The sequence below is a fragment of the Haliotis rubra genome, unplaced genomic scaffold (assembly GCF_003918875.1).
Source record: "Haliotis rubra isolate DU_JTF1 unplaced genomic scaffold, ASM391887v1 Scf57, whole genome shotgun sequence".
In the NCBI taxonomy this organism is placed as follows: Eukaryota; Metazoa; Mollusca; class Gastropoda; order Lepetellida; family Haliotidae; genus Haliotis; species Haliotis rubra.
Window position 1 is genome coordinate 1576126 of NW_025767268.1, and position 21874 is coordinate 1597999.

At 39.4% G+C, this 21874-nt stretch overlaps 2 protein-coding genes across 5 annotated transcripts in view; one reads left to right on the top strand and one right to left on the bottom strand.

Moving 5' to 3' along the window:
* LOC124254301 (RAB11-binding protein RELCH homolog) overlaps positions 1 to 21874 on the top strand; it is a 195397-nt gene that overhangs the window by 75870 nt on the left and 97653 nt on the right. The gene's annotated exons all lie outside the window — the stretch shown is intronic.
* The window catches only part of LOC124254303, a 93266-nt gene continuing 71410 nt past the window's right edge, over positions 19 to 21874 (bottom strand). For 2 of the 3 annotated variants that reach the window (XM_046688222.1, XM_046688224.1), the window contains 2 exons: positions 1477 to 3485; positions 19 to 1166 (listed from right to left, as the gene is read on the bottom strand). In XM_046688222.1, coding sequence (XP_046544178.1) covers positions 2272 to 3485 — 1214 coding nt within the window. In that variant the 3' untranslated portion in view covers positions 19 to 1166; positions 1477 to 2271. The remainder of the gene's footprint in view (positions 1167 to 1476; positions 3486 to 21874) is intronic. The other variant, XM_046688223.1, reaches the window with a different exon arrangement.

Here is a 21874-nt window from a genome sequence, read left to right on the forward strand (position 1 = left end):
CCATAGGTGTGGCAGAAAACTGTGGTTTGATTGCCTGTATGTCCTGGCTCCCAATCCACAAAACATTCATCGTGCTATGACTTTCGTAAGCCTATGATAAACTATAGAGTTATGACAGGTCATTATGACTATTCGTTGCTCTACGAAAACTGTATGGATCGGAACCCAGAACACTTATGTATCAGAACCATACGTCTGCTTGTGGTTTCATCAAAATGGTAAGCATCTATGATCTGCACCACTTGGGGCTTTTCCCTACACCAAGCTGGCAAAGAATTGCCTTGATGTAACTGAAATACTCTTCAAAGAGACATTTGATCAAATTTACTCACTCTTGTACTCAAGGGATACAAATTGACACTAGCTCTCTTACATGATACAGTTTGTCTACTACAGTTGGTATTTTGATTGAATCTAGAATTTCAGGCTTTTTAATGGATGTCCTTTCTATGGCTGTTCACGCTAGTAGATGTGTCAGGTATAGATGCATCCAAATGTTTCATTGCTTGGGGGTACGTCTGCATTGTAACTGGCTTGTTGAGGTCACCGAGAATGATGAAAGGATTCTTTTGGCAGTAGGTTCCACTGTTTCGTGTGGTGAACAAGTATGTATCACAGTTTGATTGAGTAGTATGTAGAAGTCCATTACACAGTCTCAACCTCATGTCAATTCTATATGGAATATTTCCAGTCATCTGCGTTGAGAAATAGTGAAGGACCTGTCCTGTAGCATTACTTTATTCTAGAGTGGTATGTCCACTGAACTGTATCATCCTCTGATATACATGCATGCAACATTTGCAGGGAAATTTCAACACAGCTGTCCTGTCTGGGCACATTGATTGCCAATTTACTCCAGTAGTCCATCATATAGAATAAAACATTCACACAACTGCGTTCTCCCTTCAAATAGAATGATATATGCTCAAACCTGCTTCATTAAACTTTTATAGAATGAAACTGTGACACAACTTCACTATAGTGTCATTTACAGTGAACATACATCCAGCTGTATTGTATTCTTCATGTGTAGAAATACTTGGACACAACATGTAAATCTCAGTCATGTAGAGTGAAATCTCCAGACACCAATGACGACCTTTTCTTATAGAGTGAAATCTCAAACACCGATGACGACCTTGTCATACAGACTGAAATCTCACACACTGTTGACCACCTCTTCATACAGAGTGAAATCTCGCACACCGATGACGACCTTGTCATATACAGAGAATTCTCGCTCACTGTTGACAACCTCTTCATACAGAGTGAAATCTCACACACCAATGACGACCTTGTCATATACAGAGAATTCTCACTCACTGTTGACCACCTCTTCATACAGAGTGAAATCTCATACACCTATGACGACCTTGTCATATACACTGAAATTTGACACACTGTTGACCACTTTGTTGTAAATAGTAAAAACTCACACACTGATGTCCACCTCGTCATACAGAGTAAAATCTCCACACACCAATGACGACCTTGTCATATACAGTGAAATCTCACACACTGATGTCGACCTCGTCATATAGTGTGAAATCTCCACACACTGTTGACGACCTTGTCATATACAGTGAATTCTCACGCACTGATGTCCATCTCATCATACAGAGTAAAATCTCCACACACCGATGACCACCTCGTTATATAAAGTGAAATCTCCACACACCGATGACTATCTCATCATATAGAATGAAATCTCCACACGATGACAACCTTGTCATATACAGTAAAATTTGACACACTGTTGACCACTTTGTTGTATACAGTGAAATCTCCCACACTGATGTCGACCTCGTCATACAGAGTGAAATCTCCACACACTGTTGACGACCTTGTCATATACAGTGAATTCTCACACACTGAGTCCATCTCATCATACAGAGTAAAATCTCCACACACCGATGGCGACCTTGTCATATACAGTGAATTCTCCAGACACTGATGACCATCTTGTCATACTGACTGAAATCTCGCACATTGATGACCACCTTGTCATATACAGTGCAATCTCACACACTCATGACCACTTGGTGGTATACAGTGAAATCTCACATACTGTTGACCATCTTGTCATCCAGAGTGAAATCTCTACACAATGATTTATGCCTGGACACAGAGTGAAGTCTTCACACAGACACATGGAGCTTATATACAACACTATGTACAGAGAGCCACTGGTGTGTTGCCAGGATGGAAGAAAAGCTTCTGCTGGGGAACATGGAAGGAGAAACTGGGTACAGCTGCAGATCCTGACACTGCTCACACAGCTGTCGTAACACCAGGACCTGCATCCTCAGCCAGATCCTTCCTTTGTGGATAGGAAACACTATTTCTCACATTGTTCCCATGCTGCATCAGGGGCTTTGCATCATAGCGGTTTCCTGAGGTCAAGGTCACTCTGTCTCTTCGATGAAGTCCACGTCCAATGCGACAAAGAAGTTGATAAATCTCACAGCGGAATCTTTTACATGTGGCCAAATATATGAAAAACTTCACACTGAGGAACAAGTAGAACAGCATGTCCCATAGGGACCCAAGCAACATCATGACTGCCGTTACATGGGAATCCAGAGAACAGGGGATGATGATGATGTTTTGAGCAATCAGGTAGTTGACAATAACCAGCAGGATCTTCATGGTAACAACGATCACATAGAACAAACAGATGATGATAAAAGTAACCTTCAACTGCTGCAGAGATTTCAAATCCATGAAGTACTTTTCCAGCTTGACTTTACACGCACTGTCTGACTTTAGATATGAGGATATGGTTATAAAGAAGCAAGCTGTGACGACAAGCAGAGGGGCAATATGTCCAACAGCCAGGTTGATGAAGGGCCATATTGTGTCCCGGAAATATTCTGAGAACTCTTCAATGTAGACGCAGACTGTGATGACATTGTCTGGAGTTTCTGCATACTTGACCAGTCCATAAGTCCAGAAGTAGGGCATATTCAGACACAGAAGCAGGACTGTTGTGAGCAGCATAACAGCTTTGGCACGTTCACGTGTGCACATCTTATAGGTCAGATGCGGAAACTTTGAGGCAATGGTTAGCTCCACAGACGTTGACACGACGATCCAAGGACTTAAGTGGAGGAAGAACTGGAAAATGAAAGGATAAACCTTACACACGGCGCCAGAGGTCTCACTGATCTTTACGCTAAGGTTGATGCCAGAAACAATCTTGAACCACTTATTGCCGCAGTCGACGTAGAGGGTGACAAGGTCGATGAGGGAGAGGACAGTGAGATACAAGCATGTTGACCAGACGTTGACACTCAGGTTATGCAGGTAGCGGATTGATGTCAGATTACCCACAGTTCCAATGAAGAGGATGATGGGAAAGATGTAGCGCTGGATGATGTTGCTGACTTTGAGCTCTGATTGGTTTAAGAAGTCTTTGCCACAGGGGTTTTCATACAGGGATCCAGGGTAGTCATAGTAGTCTGCCATCCCGGAAACATTAGTGCCTGAAACAGGAAACTGGTATTAGATTTAAACATTAAACTGGTTTTAAACATTATTTGGGGTGGTGGGGTAGTCTAGTGGTTAAAGTGTTCGCTTGTCACATGGAAGGCCTGTGTTTCCATACATGGGTACAATGTGTGAAGTCCATTTCTGGTGTCCCAACTATGATATTGATTGAATATTGCTAAAAGCGCCGTAAAACCCAACTCACTCACTCACTCACTCACTCACTCACTCACTCACTCACTCACTCACTCACTCACTCACTCACTCACTCACTCACTCACTCACTCACTCACTCACTCACTCACTCACCACTCTCACTCACTCACTCACTCACTCACTCACTCACTCACTCACTCACTCACTCACTCACTCACTCACTCACTCACTCACTCACTCACTCACTCACTCACTCACTCACTCACTCACTCACTCACTCACTCACTCACTCACTCACTCACTCACTCACTCACTCACTCACTCACTCACTCACTCACTCACTCTTTAAACATTATTTGCAGTTGTCAACTTTGACCAGGGGAACAGCTGCCATACAAAACATCATTTGTCTTGCAACACACTGATCACATGTAGGATGTTACTGTCACGTCAGATTTCAGAAAGGGAAAATTGTTAGAGAAAAATAATTCACAGATGATAACAAATACTGAGTGAGTTCAGGTAATGGTTAAAGCATCCATTTGTCATGCTGAAGACCCTGGTCTGATTCCCAACATGGGTACAATGTATCAAGCCCATTTCTGATGTCCCTTGATACGATATTGCTGGAATAATGAAAAAAAAAAGCATAAAACCGTACTCAGTTGCTCACTTGTGGTCATTTGTCATACTCCAGGTGTGATTCCACACATATGCGACCCAGTATCTAATAATGTAATATAGTTGGGAGAAAGAGGCACAAAACAATTTTCACTCACTCACTCACTCACTCATTTTAAAGTATAATCAAATACTTGATCATCCTTTAAAAACTCAACTAATGTTTGTACATTTTAGTTCAGTACACCCAAAGTCAAATAGTTCAAATTGAGCTGTCAATAAGACTGACACTATCAGTGAAAGCAATAACGTTTCAATGTTGCATTCCAAATAAGACTACCCGGTAATCTGCTGTGACCCATCAAGATCCGGGTTAGAATTGATCTTCAACAACCCATGTTTGTCCAAAGAGGCGATTAATGGGATTGGGTGGTCAGACTCGCTGACTTGGTTAACGCATATATCGTATCCCACTGGCCTAAAATGATGAACATGATATTGATCACTGAAATGTCTGGTCCAGATCTGATAAATACCAGACTTGAATAATACTGAGTGCAGAGTTAAACAAGAAACAAACACATCCGTTGAAGCAATTAGTTTCCCAGAATCCATTTGCTTCTTTCTGAAATTGTCTGGAAAATATCACTATTTCATATGGAGAAGTTGTGAGATGACATAACTTTAACAATGTGATGATATCATGATATCTTGTCAACAGTTTTTTTTCAAAATGATATGCAGTTATTTTGCCAAAGTACAGTGCTAATTGAGTTCAGAGATAGATCAACGTTGACAGTTTTGTTCTACTTTCCTTTTAGTACAGTGACCGGCTGGCGACAAGTGCCATTAGGATGTGTTTTACAATACAATCACGCAAACTGAAAGCTGTCTATAAACCATTTAGGTTGACAAGCAGTCAGTGTCCCAGAAAATGATCCAACGTGAAGCTCTGTTATTCTGTAATGATTTTATATAAAGGTCTGTTTGATCAAAGTGGATAAAGCCTTTTTTTTGTTGTATCATTGATTTCCAGGCCTGATCTGATGACTCATATGTAACTGGGTTTTTGATGATGTCAGTGACAGTAATTCAGTTGGTCATATTAGTTTATGAATCCTCTTCCACTTCCAGTTCCACTTTTTGTTGATATCTTGCTGTGTCCTTGTAACCTTGGGAGAGGTGCACCTTTCATTTGTAACACTTGCTTATGATTTGAGTCACTGGATTGTCTGGTTCAGACTCAGTTATTTACGAAATGCTATCATATTGCTGGAGGTGAGGTGAAATTGGGTTTAACGTCGTGCTTAAGAATATTTCGCTCATATGACGACGTGCGTGCGTGTGTATGTGTAGGTGCGGCTGCTTGTACTAGCCCAGACTGAAGCTGGTTTTGTAGTGCTATCCCACTGAGATACCATGCCGCAGTGAAGCAGGAATACTCCACACAGACACATTATACTGACTCCGAGCCGACCAGTCCTTGTTGTACCAAGCGCCAGGCAGGGACCAACAAGTACCATATTTTAACGTCTTTTTGGTATGACGCTGTCGGGGATCGAACCCGCGACCTTCCGCTCTCCCGGGCGGACGCTCGGAGACGGTCTCATATTGCTGGAATGTGTAAAGCAACCAATAAACCATCAAACTTTCCATTTGTGGGAAGTAGGTAGACGATTTAATGGCTGACACGTCTGACAAGGACTTGAGCTTTTTAGAGGCAGCAATGCCTCTGGGATCATGCTGACTGTTTTCATCACTCACTCACTCATTCACTCAGCCATTTGGAGTGATGGGGTAAACTAGTCATTAAGGTGTTCACTCATTCCTGGTTTGATTCCCCACATGGTTACAATGTGTGAGGGGCGGTGGGGTAGTCTAGTGGTTAAAGTGTTGGCTCGTCACGCCGAAGACCCGGGTTTCGAATCCCCACATGGGTACAATGAGTGAAGCCCATTTCTGGTGTCCCCCGCCGTGATATTGCTGGAATATTGCTAAAAGCGGCATAAAATCAAACTCAGTCAGTCAGTCAGTACAATGTGTGAAGCCCATTTCTGGTGTCCCCCACTATAATATTCCTGGAATATTGCTAAAAGCGGCACAAAGTTAAACTCACTCATTAATTCAAAGAATCCATCTCTACTTTAAGTTTTACTGTTTTCACTGTGTTGTTCTTAATTCTCTATAGTTGTATAAAGATGAAGATTTATAACTGAGAAATAAATGAAAACATTGGCAAAAAACATTTGAAGTAATTTTGATGAGGCTATTCTTTTCAGAGATAACAAGTAAACCCATGACAGAAAATCCTCATTTAGATGAAAGCATTTTGATGCGGAATAAACATTGCTGTTTCACCATATTTCCATTTTGATAGTTTAGGACTGCTTAATAAAGTTGGAGATATTAACGTGATGAACACTGGCACCAAATGCAACCTTGGTATACCATCAGGCGCCATTTCATTTATTACATTAAAACACCAGCCAGATGAAGAAATTTACTGCAAGATGATTGGAATCTGCAGTCAGTTGGCTGTGTCACAGATTCTACTGTGACAGCACTAGACCGGAGGGTGTGGATATACTCACCTTTGCACAAACGCCACGCTTCTTACCTATTTTATAGTGATTCATCAACTTACACTTATGATGCTTTCAGGGTTTGCTTTGGGCAGAAGTTACAGTGAAACAGTCATATAAATTTTCATAACTATTTCGCCTTTTATGACTAATGGAAGATAATTCAGATTATCTCTACTACTGACATTTTGTATATATGATTGTGGAAATGTTTTTATTTGATTGTGGTTTTGAAGAGTGCTGGCATCAGTCTTGATTATGGAGGGTTAGACATCAGTTTAAATGAAAGCGCTCATAGCGCTGCAACATTTGTAAGCCTATGTTAAACTGTAGAATTACAAGTAAGTGAGTTTAGTTTTACTCCGCTTTTAGCAATATTCCAGCAATATCACGGCAGGGGACACCAGAAATGGGCTTCACACATTGTACCCATGTGGGGAATCGAACCTGGACCTTTGCCGTGACAAGTGAACACTTTAACCACTAGGCTACCCCACCTCATTTTAAATGAATCAATGATTTGTTGGTTTGTTGCTTTACATGACACTCGACAATATTCCAGCTATAGGACAGTGGTTTGTAAATAATACAATGTAGACCAGACAATCCAGTGATTGACGTCATGAGCATTGGTTCCCACAACTGGGCAACAATGATACTGATCCTGAAAGCAACATATATCCAGAGCTCCAGATAATTTTTCAAGGAATTAGGTATTTACTCCCATATCTGTTTATGTATGTGTAATTGCGTTCGTTTGAGGAGTAACTAGCATTTTGTATACTCCCAATAGTTTAAAGAAATGAGTACTTTTACACAGAGTTTCTTATCCTTATTGGGTAATTAACACTTCTAAATATATACATATAAATGCTTCTCAATAGACCTAAGTCTTTAGCAATTCTTATATTGCCATATATTTGCAATTCATTTCTCAGCACTAAGATTTAATCTGTATTTTGACTAATCAAACTTTTATAAATCAATATTGTTCTTCATTCAAATTGTAAATCAGACAATCCCTAAGTTTGACAGCCACCTGTTGTAGAATTTGGGTGCCATGACGAATGTTTCATACGCAAGCCAATTTAGTTAATTGAGTAAAATATGCAAAGTATTATAGACCTCTTGGGTTTTAAGTGATTCTTATGCATTTTGTGCACTCCCAGATTTATAATTAATTGAGTTGATGTCATTGTCATTGCGTAAAATACACAAATAAGCGCCTTATCTGGAGCTCTGTATATCTGTAAACATCTTCTGGACATTTCTTTTTATGTGTTGAAGAATTCTCGTGGGACGCGATTGGAGCCTGATTCATCAAAGATTAAGATGACCAAACTTTGAATGTTGTCATACAGTGAACTCTTACAAAGTGAAAGTAAATTTTTAGAATTTTTGCACCACTGCTTTTTACCTTGATGGATGTATAACACAGTTTCATTAAGTATGTGACATGTGAAGATCAGTGTTAGAATCGGTATTCAACAAGCCATGCTTGTCGTAAGAGGCGACTGACGTGATTGGGTGGTCAGGCTCGCTGACTTGGTTGACACATATCATTGTATCCCAATTGCATAGAACAATGCTCATGATGTTGATCACTGGATTGTCTGGTCCAGACTTTCATTATTTACAGACCAGCGCCATATATCTGGAATATTGTGATGGAGTGCGGCATTAAACAATAAACAAACCATCCAATCTTTTAGTATGTGCGACTTAGTGTTTACAACAAACAACTTGAAGGTAGAGTACTAGTAGCCTATCAAAAGGAGAGGTTATGTGACACTATGTATACTCAACTTGCTCTCCAGGAACATCTTTTGTTGTTGGGTACAACAAGTACATTCAAATTCAATACCGTATAAATAAAAAGTTGTCTTACAAACTGCTTCAGTAAGTCAGTCACAAAGACAACGCATCATAATGACCCAATACAGGACATCATAATGGCCGACATGATAGATGTAACGGACGAGACTTCTGAAGTTGTTCATTAACCTGGGGCAAATACAAGAGTCGGTCATCTTTGAACTATTGGCCAATTACTTAAAGTTGATCATAAAGATGTGTCATGTAGTTACTAGGGTCAATTTATTGATTTAGGTAGACTGTCACATGTCTGTTAAAACACTGATCCATCCATAGTTCAGATGTTCATTTCTTCGTTTTGTTCACTAGGATGAGTCAAAGCAAGGATGTTCTGGAACGGGCTTGTAATCAAACTGTCTGACTTGTCCTGAAGTTAAGTTCAAGATTAAAGGGTGAAACTTATCAGATCCACCGCTTCTGTATTTATTCATGCAAGGAATCCCCTGAAACTTCCCCAGGGATGTGGAGGCAGTCCATCAGTGTTTCATTCATTTCAAAAATAAAGTCTGAGGAAAAGGTCAAAATGTGTCATTCATACACTTATGAACATCAGTTTCATGGTTTTGTGACTGACCTCCAGCCAATATAAAAGCTAAATATTGTGTAAACTTCATATTTCAACATTATATACATGTGAAATATCAGTGCTGGAGAATAGTCAGTCTCAAATATCTGCTGGGACAGAATCCTCTGGACATAAATTGCGACAGTGCAGCCAAAATCATATGAAAGAATCACGGACATTCAGGTTTGACACCAGGTGTTTGGGTAAAGGGTAAGCATGTCCTACCCTACCAGTAGCACATTCGGATGTGACACCAGGTGTTTGGGCAAAGGGTAAGCATGTCCCAGGTGTTTATGTAAAGGGTAAGCATGTCGCACTCTCTACTCGTAACCAGTACACCAGGTGTTTATGTACATTCAGATGTGTCACCAGGTGTTTGGGTAAAGGATAAGCATGGGCTACCCTACCAGTAGCACATTCAGGTGTGACACCAGGTGTTTGGGCAAAGGGTAAGCATGGCCTGCCCTACCAGTAGCATTGCCACCCACTTAATTTGTACAAAAATGGTGAATGGTATAGTTTTTATAATGTAATTTGCACCATATTGCTAAAGCGTGTGGCCCATCTGTCATTAAACTAAACTCTTTCACTGGGAACCTGTTCTTCATGATGAGATGACGCCAAAATTGAGATTTGATTTTTTTCTTGTGAATTATTCTTAGGGGAATAGCTGATACAAAATTGCATTTTAGAATGTTGGAATAATGATCATTTTAAACCTTCTCGCAGCGACATCTCATTGTTAACTTTCAATAAAGGAGCATTCCACCAGCACTCCTTGTAGCCTAGTGTTTAAAGTGTTCGCTTGTCATCTCCCACAACATTTAAGAGAAATGACAGAACTTTCAACCTTTCGAACATCGCTAAAGACCCACCTTTTCCAAAAAGCCTTTTCGTCCTGACATCAGCTCTTTGAGCATGCATTGTGCATGGAAATATGCGCTTTATAAATGAAGTATTATTATATTATTATTATTGTCACGCCAACGATCCGGGTTCGATTCCCCACATAGGTACAATGTGTGAAGCCAGCCCATTTCTGGTGTCCCCCTGCCATGATATTGCTGGAATATTGCTAAAAGTGGCATAAAACCCAACTCACTAACTCACTCAAAGCATGATGACATGTCATAATATATACACAAGGAAGAAAGTTAAGCACCATCACGTCTTTATTATCATACAGTAGAGTGATGGAGATTTTTGTTTTTGATACAGAATAGCAGTAGTTATTTGGTCACTGCTGCTATACATCCCATTAATTTTATGTGTGCACACTCACCATCACACACGATGCACACACACACATGTATCAAATGGTCAGTACCTTAAGTCCAAATGATCAGACATTCATCAAATGGTCAGTAATGCTTAAGTCCAAATGATCAGACAGTGTCATAAGAGTGACGCATATGGAGTTGTTCCCCACACAAACTGACAGAAACCAACATTCCCGTAATGAATCGCCAGCCAGAAGAAGCAGGCCCTTGTGTACTCTTCATTATCTGTGCGTAATAGTTCCTCAACCAGACTAGGCTTCAGCCAATTGACAATTGATTATAAATTGATTGACAGCTGTGGTGTAAACAGATTGGTATTGTCGACAAGCCTTTTAACTTGATCACTGAAACCACAGTAACATGGAGTCAACATCTAGAATGACTCCCCAAGCAATTATTTAACCATGGCTAATTTTTATTCTCGCAAGTGATTCAATAAAGGGAGATTACAAACAACGCAGTACAATCGTTCTCTAATGCACATCCTAAACATCAAAGATACTTTGAATTGCAAGGCAACCAGGAACATTACTCTTGCTGGTTCATGTGACAGGTTTCTAAAGATTACACTGTTTCATCGCTTTACAAACTTGCATGGATTCATCTTTTTCTGCCAAGTTGTATCACTTGGTGGTAAGAGAAGGTGAGGGTGTGAAGTGCGAATATCATCCAGTGAATACACTGACACAAAACAGCTTCCATTGAGAAATTCTTGATCAAAGCCTGTTAAAAGTAATTACATCAATTTCAAAGAAATTGTGTTTCACGACACCGTTTCCTGAGGCAAGCAAGACAGTTGACTAAGTCAGATAGGGAGGGCACTGTATTTCCCAAATGTTTTCAGGTTATCTAACACGGTTTGTATCTGAAATGTTTTGAGCAATTTTCATTAAATCTCTCAGCCACTCTTCCCAAAGTTCTAGTTCTTAAACACTCTTTGTGATACCATTATGATATGTAGTTGTTTCTCATATTCAATCACTTTGTGGAATCGGCCATGAAAGGAGACACATGAAACGCTTCTACATTCACTTATAACGTGAGACATTCTGCTGATTTTCTGGCAATGGTGTTTTTTTCCAATGTCCGTATTCATCACTGTGTGATAGTTATTTGACATTAAACATGTGATGTAGTTTGAATCGTATAGTCAGCTCTGTTCAATCGGAGTTTCTTAGGAATATGGACAACATTTTGTGGTTTTTAATTGTGAATAACATATATTTTTCATTGCCTTCAATAAAACTCATTTTTAGACTGAGATGACATATTGCCTTTATTTCCTGGAGATGGTGGCTGCACATCATGGCTCCTCACATACATCAGCCAGAGAACCAGGACTCTATTGTAATGGGCGGTGATTACTTGACATACTATTTCTTAACAACTAATTGTTTGTGTCGTTTCACAATAAAAGTTAATTTGTGGCCGGAAATAGGAGCTTTTTGTCTTTAAAGGTGCAGGACACTGGAGGTTCCCTGGCTGTGTAATGGAAGGAGAGCGTGTAATGGAAGGAGAGCGTCTTCTGGTTGGGAGAAGCAGCACAAATGCCTGTGTTAATTTGCAGAACTGTAATGTGAAGAAACCATACTAAAATAACCAGACTGTTTCATGAATTTGCAGTCAAAGTAATTTTGCTTCATCGTGTTATGTATCGTCTTATATATATGGTGAAACTAGGCTTCTAATGTCAGGGAAGTGAACACATGTGCAAACAAGATCATGGGAACTAATACATTTAAGTGAGTACACCTGTCTTCAAGGTCATGGGAACTTTCAGTAAAGTGGGTACACCTGTCTTCAAGGTCATGGGAACTTACAGTAAAGTGAGTACTTTGTCCAGTGGTGACCTCCCCAACATGTTGTCTATATTACGTAGTGATTGAGGGCAGTGGGGTAGCCTAGTGGTTAAAGTGTTCACTCATTACACCGTAAAGTTCAATTCCCCACATAGGTACAATGTGTGAAGCCCACTTTTGGTGTCCTCCACCATGATGCTGCTAGATTATTGTTAAAAGCGGTGTAAAGCTAAACTAACTCGCTCACATAGTGCTTGAGGGATTGATCATATCATCAGTCAGTCAATCAATCCCGCTTGCAGCAGCGATTATAGAAGAGCTGGGGAGACTAATTTATATACAGTGGAAACCTGATAAGTAAAATTTCAAGGGACTCGCCAAAATTGTTTACTTATCAGGTATTTTACTTATCCAAACTTATAAAAACCTGCAAATGACAACCTTATGCATGTATATGTATGTATATGTAACAATAAACAACTTATCAGGGCTGGCCTCCAGTTGTCAGTGTATTGTCAACTGCTTGACGCCAGCGAGCTGTAAGTAGGATGTTTGTTTGACTGGAGACTGACACGACTGCCCCTCATGTCGGATTATGTGGTGATCGCTAATTTAGTTATCCAGTCTCTTTTGTTAAGTAATTTACTTCCAGGGACAGTGAGAAGACGTTTAGTTAAGCGGTATTGTTTACTTATCCGAGTTTAGTTAAACAGACTCTAATAGTGATAATTAATGAAGAAATTTGCCGGGACCAAAGAAAAGTGTTTACTTATCAGGTCTGTTTAGTTAAGCGGTCTTTACTTAGGCGGTTTCCACTGTACATAAAAAATGAAACATCATATTTAACATGAGAAAGTATGTTCGTCTTTGTTATGTCTGCTAAATCAACGCATAGACAACTGATGCAGTGTCATGTCTTGTAGAACTGCAGTGTCATGACTTGTAGAACTGCAGTGTCATGACTTGTAGAACTGCAGTGTCATGACTTGTAGAACTGCAGTGTCATGACTTGTAGAACTGCTGTGTCATGACTTGTAGAACTGCTGTGTCATGACTTGTAGAACTGCAGTGTCATGACTTGTAGAACTGCAGTGTCATGACTTATAGAACTGCAGTGTCATGACTTGTAGAACTGCAGTGTCATGACTTGTAGAACTGCAGTGTCAACAACATACTCACGTGTATGTCTCAACAGGAAGTATCCTCGGTCGTCATGATCGTGGTATTAATCAGTGCCTGTTTCATTTGCACAATGTTGTGATTGTGTCCCGTTGATGCCCACAATGGGCTCGGGAGACTAATTAATATTCATTAAACTGAAATATCAAATTAAACTTTAGAAAGGATCACAATTTCTGTTTGTAATGATTGTGTCCCATTATTGCCCACATGTGTTTTGTGGTGGGGTTTACGATTACAATCAATTATTGATCGATTACTTAGTTCTGATTATCAATCTACCTATTGTGAGCGATAACCAGCACTAGTATTACAGACAGGTTGTTGATAATCTGCTGGTTCAAGCACTTGCTCATCAAACTGAAGTTCTCCACATGGTATACACCTCAAAATATCAGTTTCTCTCAATAGCTATTAAGGCTGTAACGATTCACTCGCATATTCGCTGAATCGAACCGTAGCCCTTCATGAATTCAATTCGTTATTCGTGGTCAGCAGAACCGTATATTAACAAATATTTATGATTTTTTTAAGGGAGCATGTTTTACTTGAACCATTATATCCTTTCCAAAGAGAGATATGCAAGAATGGAACATGTACTAGCATTGCAGTAGTGCAAGTCATGTTAGTTTGCTAAGACTGCACATGGTACTGTCGACTATAACTATTACATACCAAATTTGATTGCCATGAGATCACTGGTTATTCCTGTGACAAATCAAAACTGTCAACATGGGCGTTCATATTGTACATCAATCACTTAACTACAATATTGTAATCTTGAATAATTATTCGTATTCGTTACCCCAAATTCATGATACGTATCATATTCGCCACATAGTGTATTCGTTGCAGTCCTAATAGCTATAGACATCAGCTTGTCAACTTTAGCCCAAAAAACATGATCCTAATCTATAAATCCCATCATCTCCAGGGCTCAGAAAGAATGTTTATCTTGTCGTGTTACACAGGGTATAAATATTTACCTGTCGTGGTGACAGACTTGGTGCCGTCAGACCAAAGGTCTGGGTGAAGGTGAATCTTGGTTTCAGACCAGTGTTTAGATCCTCCCTGAGAGCAAACTCATGTTGTTGTGTTTCACAGGGTAACTACAGCTGATTGGTGACTGTCTCGGTGACTGGGTTTATTTCATCATCTATGACATTCTGACTAGTTGTTCTCAGTATCAATCTTTAGGTGGCCTGACTACGGTATCATTTCCATGTGCAGCTTCAGGCAGCTAACAAACCATGCCAGTTACTGAAGCTGTTTCAGTAGGTACAGTTCGACCTTGACATTTGGACAGCAAACAAGGTCATTGGACCTTGAAATTATAGTCATTTTTTCAAGCATTTTTCATGAAATTTGTTTATACATGTGTGTTTGTGGACAGAATGAAAACACCATTCCCTGTGATTCATTATGTAAACAAACAACAGAGTTAACAGTTTTGAATGAATGATTCAAGCAATGTATCATTTTCCGATATTGATAAAGATTGGAAAGCATGCCTCACGTGGACAGCTGTTACAAAATAATAGGATCTTGGATGTCTGCAACGTGATCTGCCATCATTCAGTTTCCATAAACATTAGTAAGGTGATATTGACTTTGAAATCAGTTAGAAGTGATGTATCTAGCGCAACCAGTGCGTGTGGTTGGTTCTATGCTGCTTTCAGCAACACTACACCAGAAGGACACCAGAAAAGGTCTTCACATGTGGGTAATTGACACTTTAATCAACCAGGAGGCTAAACCTCCACCACCACCAACACATATGAATATGGTCAGCCAGCTTCAGTCCAAACAGCAGCACATCAGATGCCTTAGTTCCAGCCAGGGGCGATGGGGTAGCTTAATAGGTTAAATGTCCACTTGTCACGCCGAAGACCCAGGTTGGATTCCCCACATGGGTACAACGTGTGAAGTCCATTTCTGGTGTCCCCCTCCATAATCATGATATTACTGGAATACTGCTTAAAAAGGCATAAAACCATACTCACTCACTAGTTCCAGTAAAGTAAAGACAGTTGGCCTCAAATATTTGGAAGTGGTGCCTTCCAGAAAATAAAATGAAATTCCTGAATCTGTGCAAGCTCTGTCACTTCTCAGATGGAATGAAATTCCTGGAACCATGAAAGATGTTAAATCTCTGTTGGCAATTAGGTGCCTGACTCTGAGGGTGTGGGTTCAAATCAGTCAAAGTACTAGAATCTGTACTTTACTAAGAAAGTGTAATCCCAAATATAACGTGTTACATGTTTAGATCAGTCCTCATATTGTTCATTGTTACCAAAGCAGTATTAATATAAGCATTTGGCTTGTTTACCAGTCTGTGTTACTTTTGGAAATAAAAATATGTTTAGACCAAATCATTACCACACCATCTCCAGTTTTTTTCTGGAGGAGACAGGCAGATAGTACCACATAGAAAGTCCAGGCAGAGATGTGCAAGCATTAAGGGAATATTGTTATCTGGTATGCCAACATCTGTATAATTGACCACTAGGGACTGGAGTGTTCTGACAGTAACCACAGCGGATTTTGACACTGTCATACCCATATGTACAAACCTTTTAGGACTTGTAGGTTCCTGACAGTGGGCAGTAATGGGAGGACGTGACATTTCACAACTCAGGGCTCGGGATTAGTTGGTGTAAGTAACCCAGGGGCTATTAACACAACACAATGCCGAGGATTAAGATGGACTTACGTTCAGGAGTCTGGCAAGACACAACATTGGCTTTTACACGGAGGAATCAGGAAACTTGATTTGTTTCATGTTTTTGTATGTTGGTAAACTGTCATCAATACTACATTTTATAAATATTTAGGAACTCTTTTGCTTTGTAGATGATTTAATCAAAATGACTGTTTTCTGATATATTCTGGAAAGCTATGTATGCAATTATTGTCATGTTTGGTTGCTTTAAATATTTATGCTCCATATGTTCTTGAGTTTGAGGTTTTCTAATCAGAAAATTTGAATTTTGTGCAATTTATTTTGTTAAAAACAAATCTATAACTCTCATTCAATAACTGTCTGTTCTCTTATGTGATCACGTGATATGAACTTTCTCATCAGGCAGTTGACTTCCAGATATCTAAATCCTTGGTACAGGAAGATCAAAGTAGATCAGTGCAGTATGACTAACTTCTTCATCGAACAAAACATGAGCAAAGGAATACAGTTCCATATGATAATAATACTCAGAAAATGTTTCTGATTGCCATGACAACCCCACACAGAAAGTTATACTGTCAAGAATTTCCATATCTGGGACAGAGCTGGTCAAGAATTCAAGACAAATTGTTTTGAAAACCGACATCATTTTCAATCAAATACCAATTCAAACTTCTTTTCTATTGGCCTGTCAAATTTATACAATGTTCATGTCGTTCAAACTGATAGGGAGAGTTTGTCAGATCTTGAGGGAGACAGTTTTCTTCTTCTGTAAAATCCAGTTTTAATGAGATTGTTGGATGAAATTTGACAATAAAAGCAAATGGTTTGAGGGGCATTTCTTAGAAGTTGACCAATCACAAAGTTAATTAATAACAAATTCTTTAACATGCTTTATCATCACATGCTGATGATTGGAATGATGAATGATGCGTTATGAGTTCACTGAAGAAGGATGAAATAACCAGCATCTCCTCTGTTAATAAAAGGCTTGTTTGCAAATGTGAACTGCTTCTCCTAGTTTTCTTGTACGTTTCTGTACCATGATCATTATTCTGTCTTTCTTGACAACTGTGAGGGATCTATACTGTTATGTCTCTGTTACTCTATGATAAACAGGTTACCATGGTTACGTGTTGATTCCCAGCGTTAAACCAGTTGATTCCCAACAATGCAGTGTCGCAAAACTAATGCGTAGGTTAAAAGTATATGCTTCAATGAGGACAACTCAGTTCTAGCTCTATAGAACCAGCTTAAGTCTGGGCTAGTAAAGCAGCCGCGACATACACAATATCACTCTCCCACCTCACCTAACTTCAATGAGAAGCAAGAGTGATCTCCCCTTATATACCAAAGACAATACAACTGAAGATTCTCCAACTCCTTAGGTCAGAATATGGTGGAAAGGCCCTTAGGGTTGTACCATGGGTAGTTTCGACCGATCTCTGTGCAAATATAGCACACCATTGTCCCTGACTGTCCACATATACATTGTATAACACTTGGAACATTGTTCCACAATTAATATCGCTGAAACATTACACCATAAAAGAAGATGCACGGAAAGTGGTTGAAACAAAGTGATGAATGATGCGTCATTTAAGCCGCTGAGTATTCTGTGGTGTTTCTTAACTTCTTTAAATGGCATGTAGAAGTTTTTATAAAGAACAAGTGAGATAGTTCTATGGATGTACGACTTCTCTATTATAGTGAGTGAGACATTTAGGTGTAGATACTATCACCTTTATCAAGCAAGTGATGTTCAGACATTTAAAGTAGAAAAATGATAGAAAACAACACAGTGGCTCATGGATAGCTTCCTCTCCAGGCTGTTGAGTTTGTTGATGGTTGAATTTGCCATGTTTCCACGAAAATGACAGGTAGCTTTTTTAGATGGCACGTAGAAGCTGATATTAAAAAACAAGGGAGATAACTATGGATACAACTTCTTTATTGCGAATTTTGGATTCTTACTGATGATGCGTCTTGAGGAAAATATGGATGTGACACCTCTCATTGGATTTTTGTGCAATCTTTTGTAGGTTCCCTTTAATTAAATATATTGCTTCAGAGATGAAATACTATACTGGTTTGAGACCCATTTGTAAAATGTCCATCTGCTTGACTTGGTCAGAGGACTGGGAAACAAATGGCTTGGACTTCTCATGGGTATTGATTCAGTCAGTAGCATCACATACACTTGTCATGTATTTATGGAAATTGGTCTTACTGTAGACATAAAGAAAAGTAATTAATATTATCAAGAATATCCCTGTCATGATTAGATTGAGTTGTCATCATGTTGAGAAACATGAAAGCTTTCAGAGTGATGTGATTGAATCTGTGTTTCCATTCATTGCTCTCACTGGAGAATTTATTAATGTTTTAGCTCAGTTGGGAGTATTGTTGACTATCTGCCCATCTGAAGTCCATCTGTAATTTTGTACTTCTTTGAGACATTGAAGGACCAGGGTTAGACTAGGTTTATTAGACTCTTGTCATTAGAAGCACGTAACTTGGCCGTGATAGCTTCTGAAATGTTAAACCCACCTACTGCCCAACATAGCAGGTCGTAGTAGGGAGGGCATTGCTTCACAGTCTTCCTTGTCACAGCCGAGATGTAATTATAAGAACTGTAGACCTTCCTACCGTCATTATTGCAGGTTCTTACACAGGATGTATCTGTCACGGTCAACTTTAAATCTAACAAATAACCCTTAATAGGTGGCTTCTTTTTAATGATTTTTATCAATCACTGAATGTAAGTTTTTATGTGAGGTGAGACCCAAATAAATGATCCGTCTGCTTAAAACTGTTGTTTATACTAGATAGAGTTACACATATAGAGGTTTGCAGGCGACTGAATCAGAGGTTCATGTGAGCTGTTGGGCATTGTTGATCAACTGTCTCCCAAAATTTGCATCTAAAATGTTTCTGTCTGATGCTAGCTGTCAGAAACTAAAACCAACATGCAACTTGTCCTTTAATTAGCAGATGCATATACTGTAGATTTCGTATTGGTTTCTGAAATTTGGAACTAAGTGTTCTTGCAATGACAAACATGAAAGTCCTTAAAGTTCAACATGAATGTTATCCTATGTGTGCAAACAATATACCTTCATTAATCTCAGCATTTACATTTTGGACTTTTTAAGCCTTTTAAGCTGAAGATTCCAGTAGATTATCACATGAATTACACTTGAAGGTAACCATAAATAGTGATCAGATGTTTTATCTTAGTGTTTCACAAAGCTGAGCAGAATAGATTATCATATAAATAATATTCTTTAAAGGTATCCATGAGGGTTTGGATAGCTCATGAAGGATATCCCTCAAAGGTATCCATAAATATTAATCAGATATTTAATCCCAGCCTTTCGCAAAAAAAAACTTGTATAACTATCAATTACATACTCTTGGTGCAGTCAGAATCATACAATCAACTGCTTTTACATTTCTTGTGGGTTTTAGTGTACATTCAAAAGCCACAGCAGAGAGATCCTATGATGCATTTTTGTCAAATAATAGTAATAAGAATCAGGTGTACTTTGGTGTCTCTTGAATAGTATATTTATTCAAACCAGAGGACTTTTAGATGGAAGTCTTCCGAGTACTTAAACTGCTGAGATGAGTTCTGCTGCCACATGACCTGCAGCTGTATGAGAGGAGGCACGCAAAAGTCAAGTCATTAGTGTTGGGATATGGCCACTTGTTTCAGTAATGAATGAATAGTGTAATTTGAGATGATGATATTTTAGCATTTTGACCTTTGCCGGACAGCTGATGTGATGGTAATGAATTAAAAGTAACGGTCCGCTAGTTTGCCGGCTATAGTCTGTTTTCAGTGATTAGTTGTCACCCATAGTCATTTGGGGGACATGAGCCTTTGGCAGACTGAGTTCGAAATCATTAATTACAAGGCACCAATTTGTTTTGAGTGAACTCGATTTCTAGTAACTGATTTTAGTTAAATCGAATTATATTAGCTGAATTGAGTGAAAGCTTATTCCAATGATTATTTCTGAAGTTGTGCCTGTATATATAGAATGTAGACATGGTTCGCTCATTGCAAAATGGCAAACCCTCAAGTTAACATTCCAAATTCGAGGGGAGGTAGGTAGACACTTAATATATCTAGGTCACAAGTTTAGGGTTAAGAGCACAAAAAGGGACCGAGTTCATTTGAATTGTTGTAAGACAGGTTGTCCTGCAACGGCCCACACCATCAGTGATGTTCTCAGCAGTTCCAGGAACACACACAACCACCATCAAGACCAAGTTCAGTTCAGAAAATAGTTATGCATATTTATTTATGTCTTCAGTTACCATTTTTTTTTTTTTCTGAAAATGTACGAAATATGTATTTATGAATTTTATCATGAAGATAAAATGTACCCAAAATGTCGAATTGGTGAAATATGAAATATCGAGATGAAGCTACAGTGTGTACTTTCTTAGGCCGAAACAGACTATAAGTTAATACCCTATAGTTTGAAGGATTATCGCGCATCAGTGAATTTCTATCTATAACAAAAGCAAAACGGGAACCCCCCAATGAAGGTATGGTTGTGTACAATGTCATAATTAAATGGAAATGGATACTTTAGCTAAATGATGATCAGAGATGAGTCAGTGAGGTCAAATGTACACCAGGTGTTTTGTTGGTCAGTTCTAGGTCTAGCTCTAGCGTCATTTCAAGGTATCGCAACAACACTGATGGTTGTTTGGTAATCTGTTGTTTGACATCTAAAATATCTGGCTTCAGTATGGCAGCCTGTCAACAATCACAACTGGACCAAGGACACGTTTCACAAAGCTATCGTAGCGCTACGACTGTTGTACCTCCTATACTGTAACACAGACTTACGGCAGTTGTAGGGCGGTAGGGTAGCCTAGTGGTTAAAGCGTTCGCTCGTCACGCCGAAGACCCGGGTTCGAATCCCCACATGGGTATATTGTGTGAAGCCCATTTCTGGTGTCCCCCGCCGTGATATTGGTGGAATATTGCTAAAAGCGGCGTAAAACCAAACTCACTCACTCACTATGACAGTTGTAGCACTACGATAGCTTTGTGACACTCAGCCAGGCAATCTATATTGTGATCACCTGTTACTAATAGCAACATTGACAGGAAGTGCTTAAAAAAAAAACATACTGCCTTTAATGATTTTGAGGGGAAACAGTTTTTTTAAAGCCTCACCATTTACATCATAGCAGTCCATAAATCATGAATTCTGGACCAGGGAAATCAAATGATTGACATTATGAGCATCAGTTCACTCCAACAGGGTACAATGGCAGCAGGTAAATGCAGATTATCCATTTACATCTTGTCTTTCAACAAGCTGAACAACTTGGAACCTATTCCAAATGTTTCCTTCACATGTTGTACTTGTATGGGGAGTTGACCTCTGATCTTCAGTATAACTAGCCAATGCTTTCACCACTACACAACCACCCTGACCTATGAGGAAGATCTGGGCGGTGGGGTAGCCTAGTGGTTAAAGCGTTGGCTCATCACTCCGAAGACCCGGGTTCGATTCCCCACAAGGGCACAATGTGTTAAGCCCATTTCTGGTGTCCCCCGCCGTGATATTGGTGGAATATTTCTAAAACCGGCATAAAACTAAACTCAGTCAGTCAGT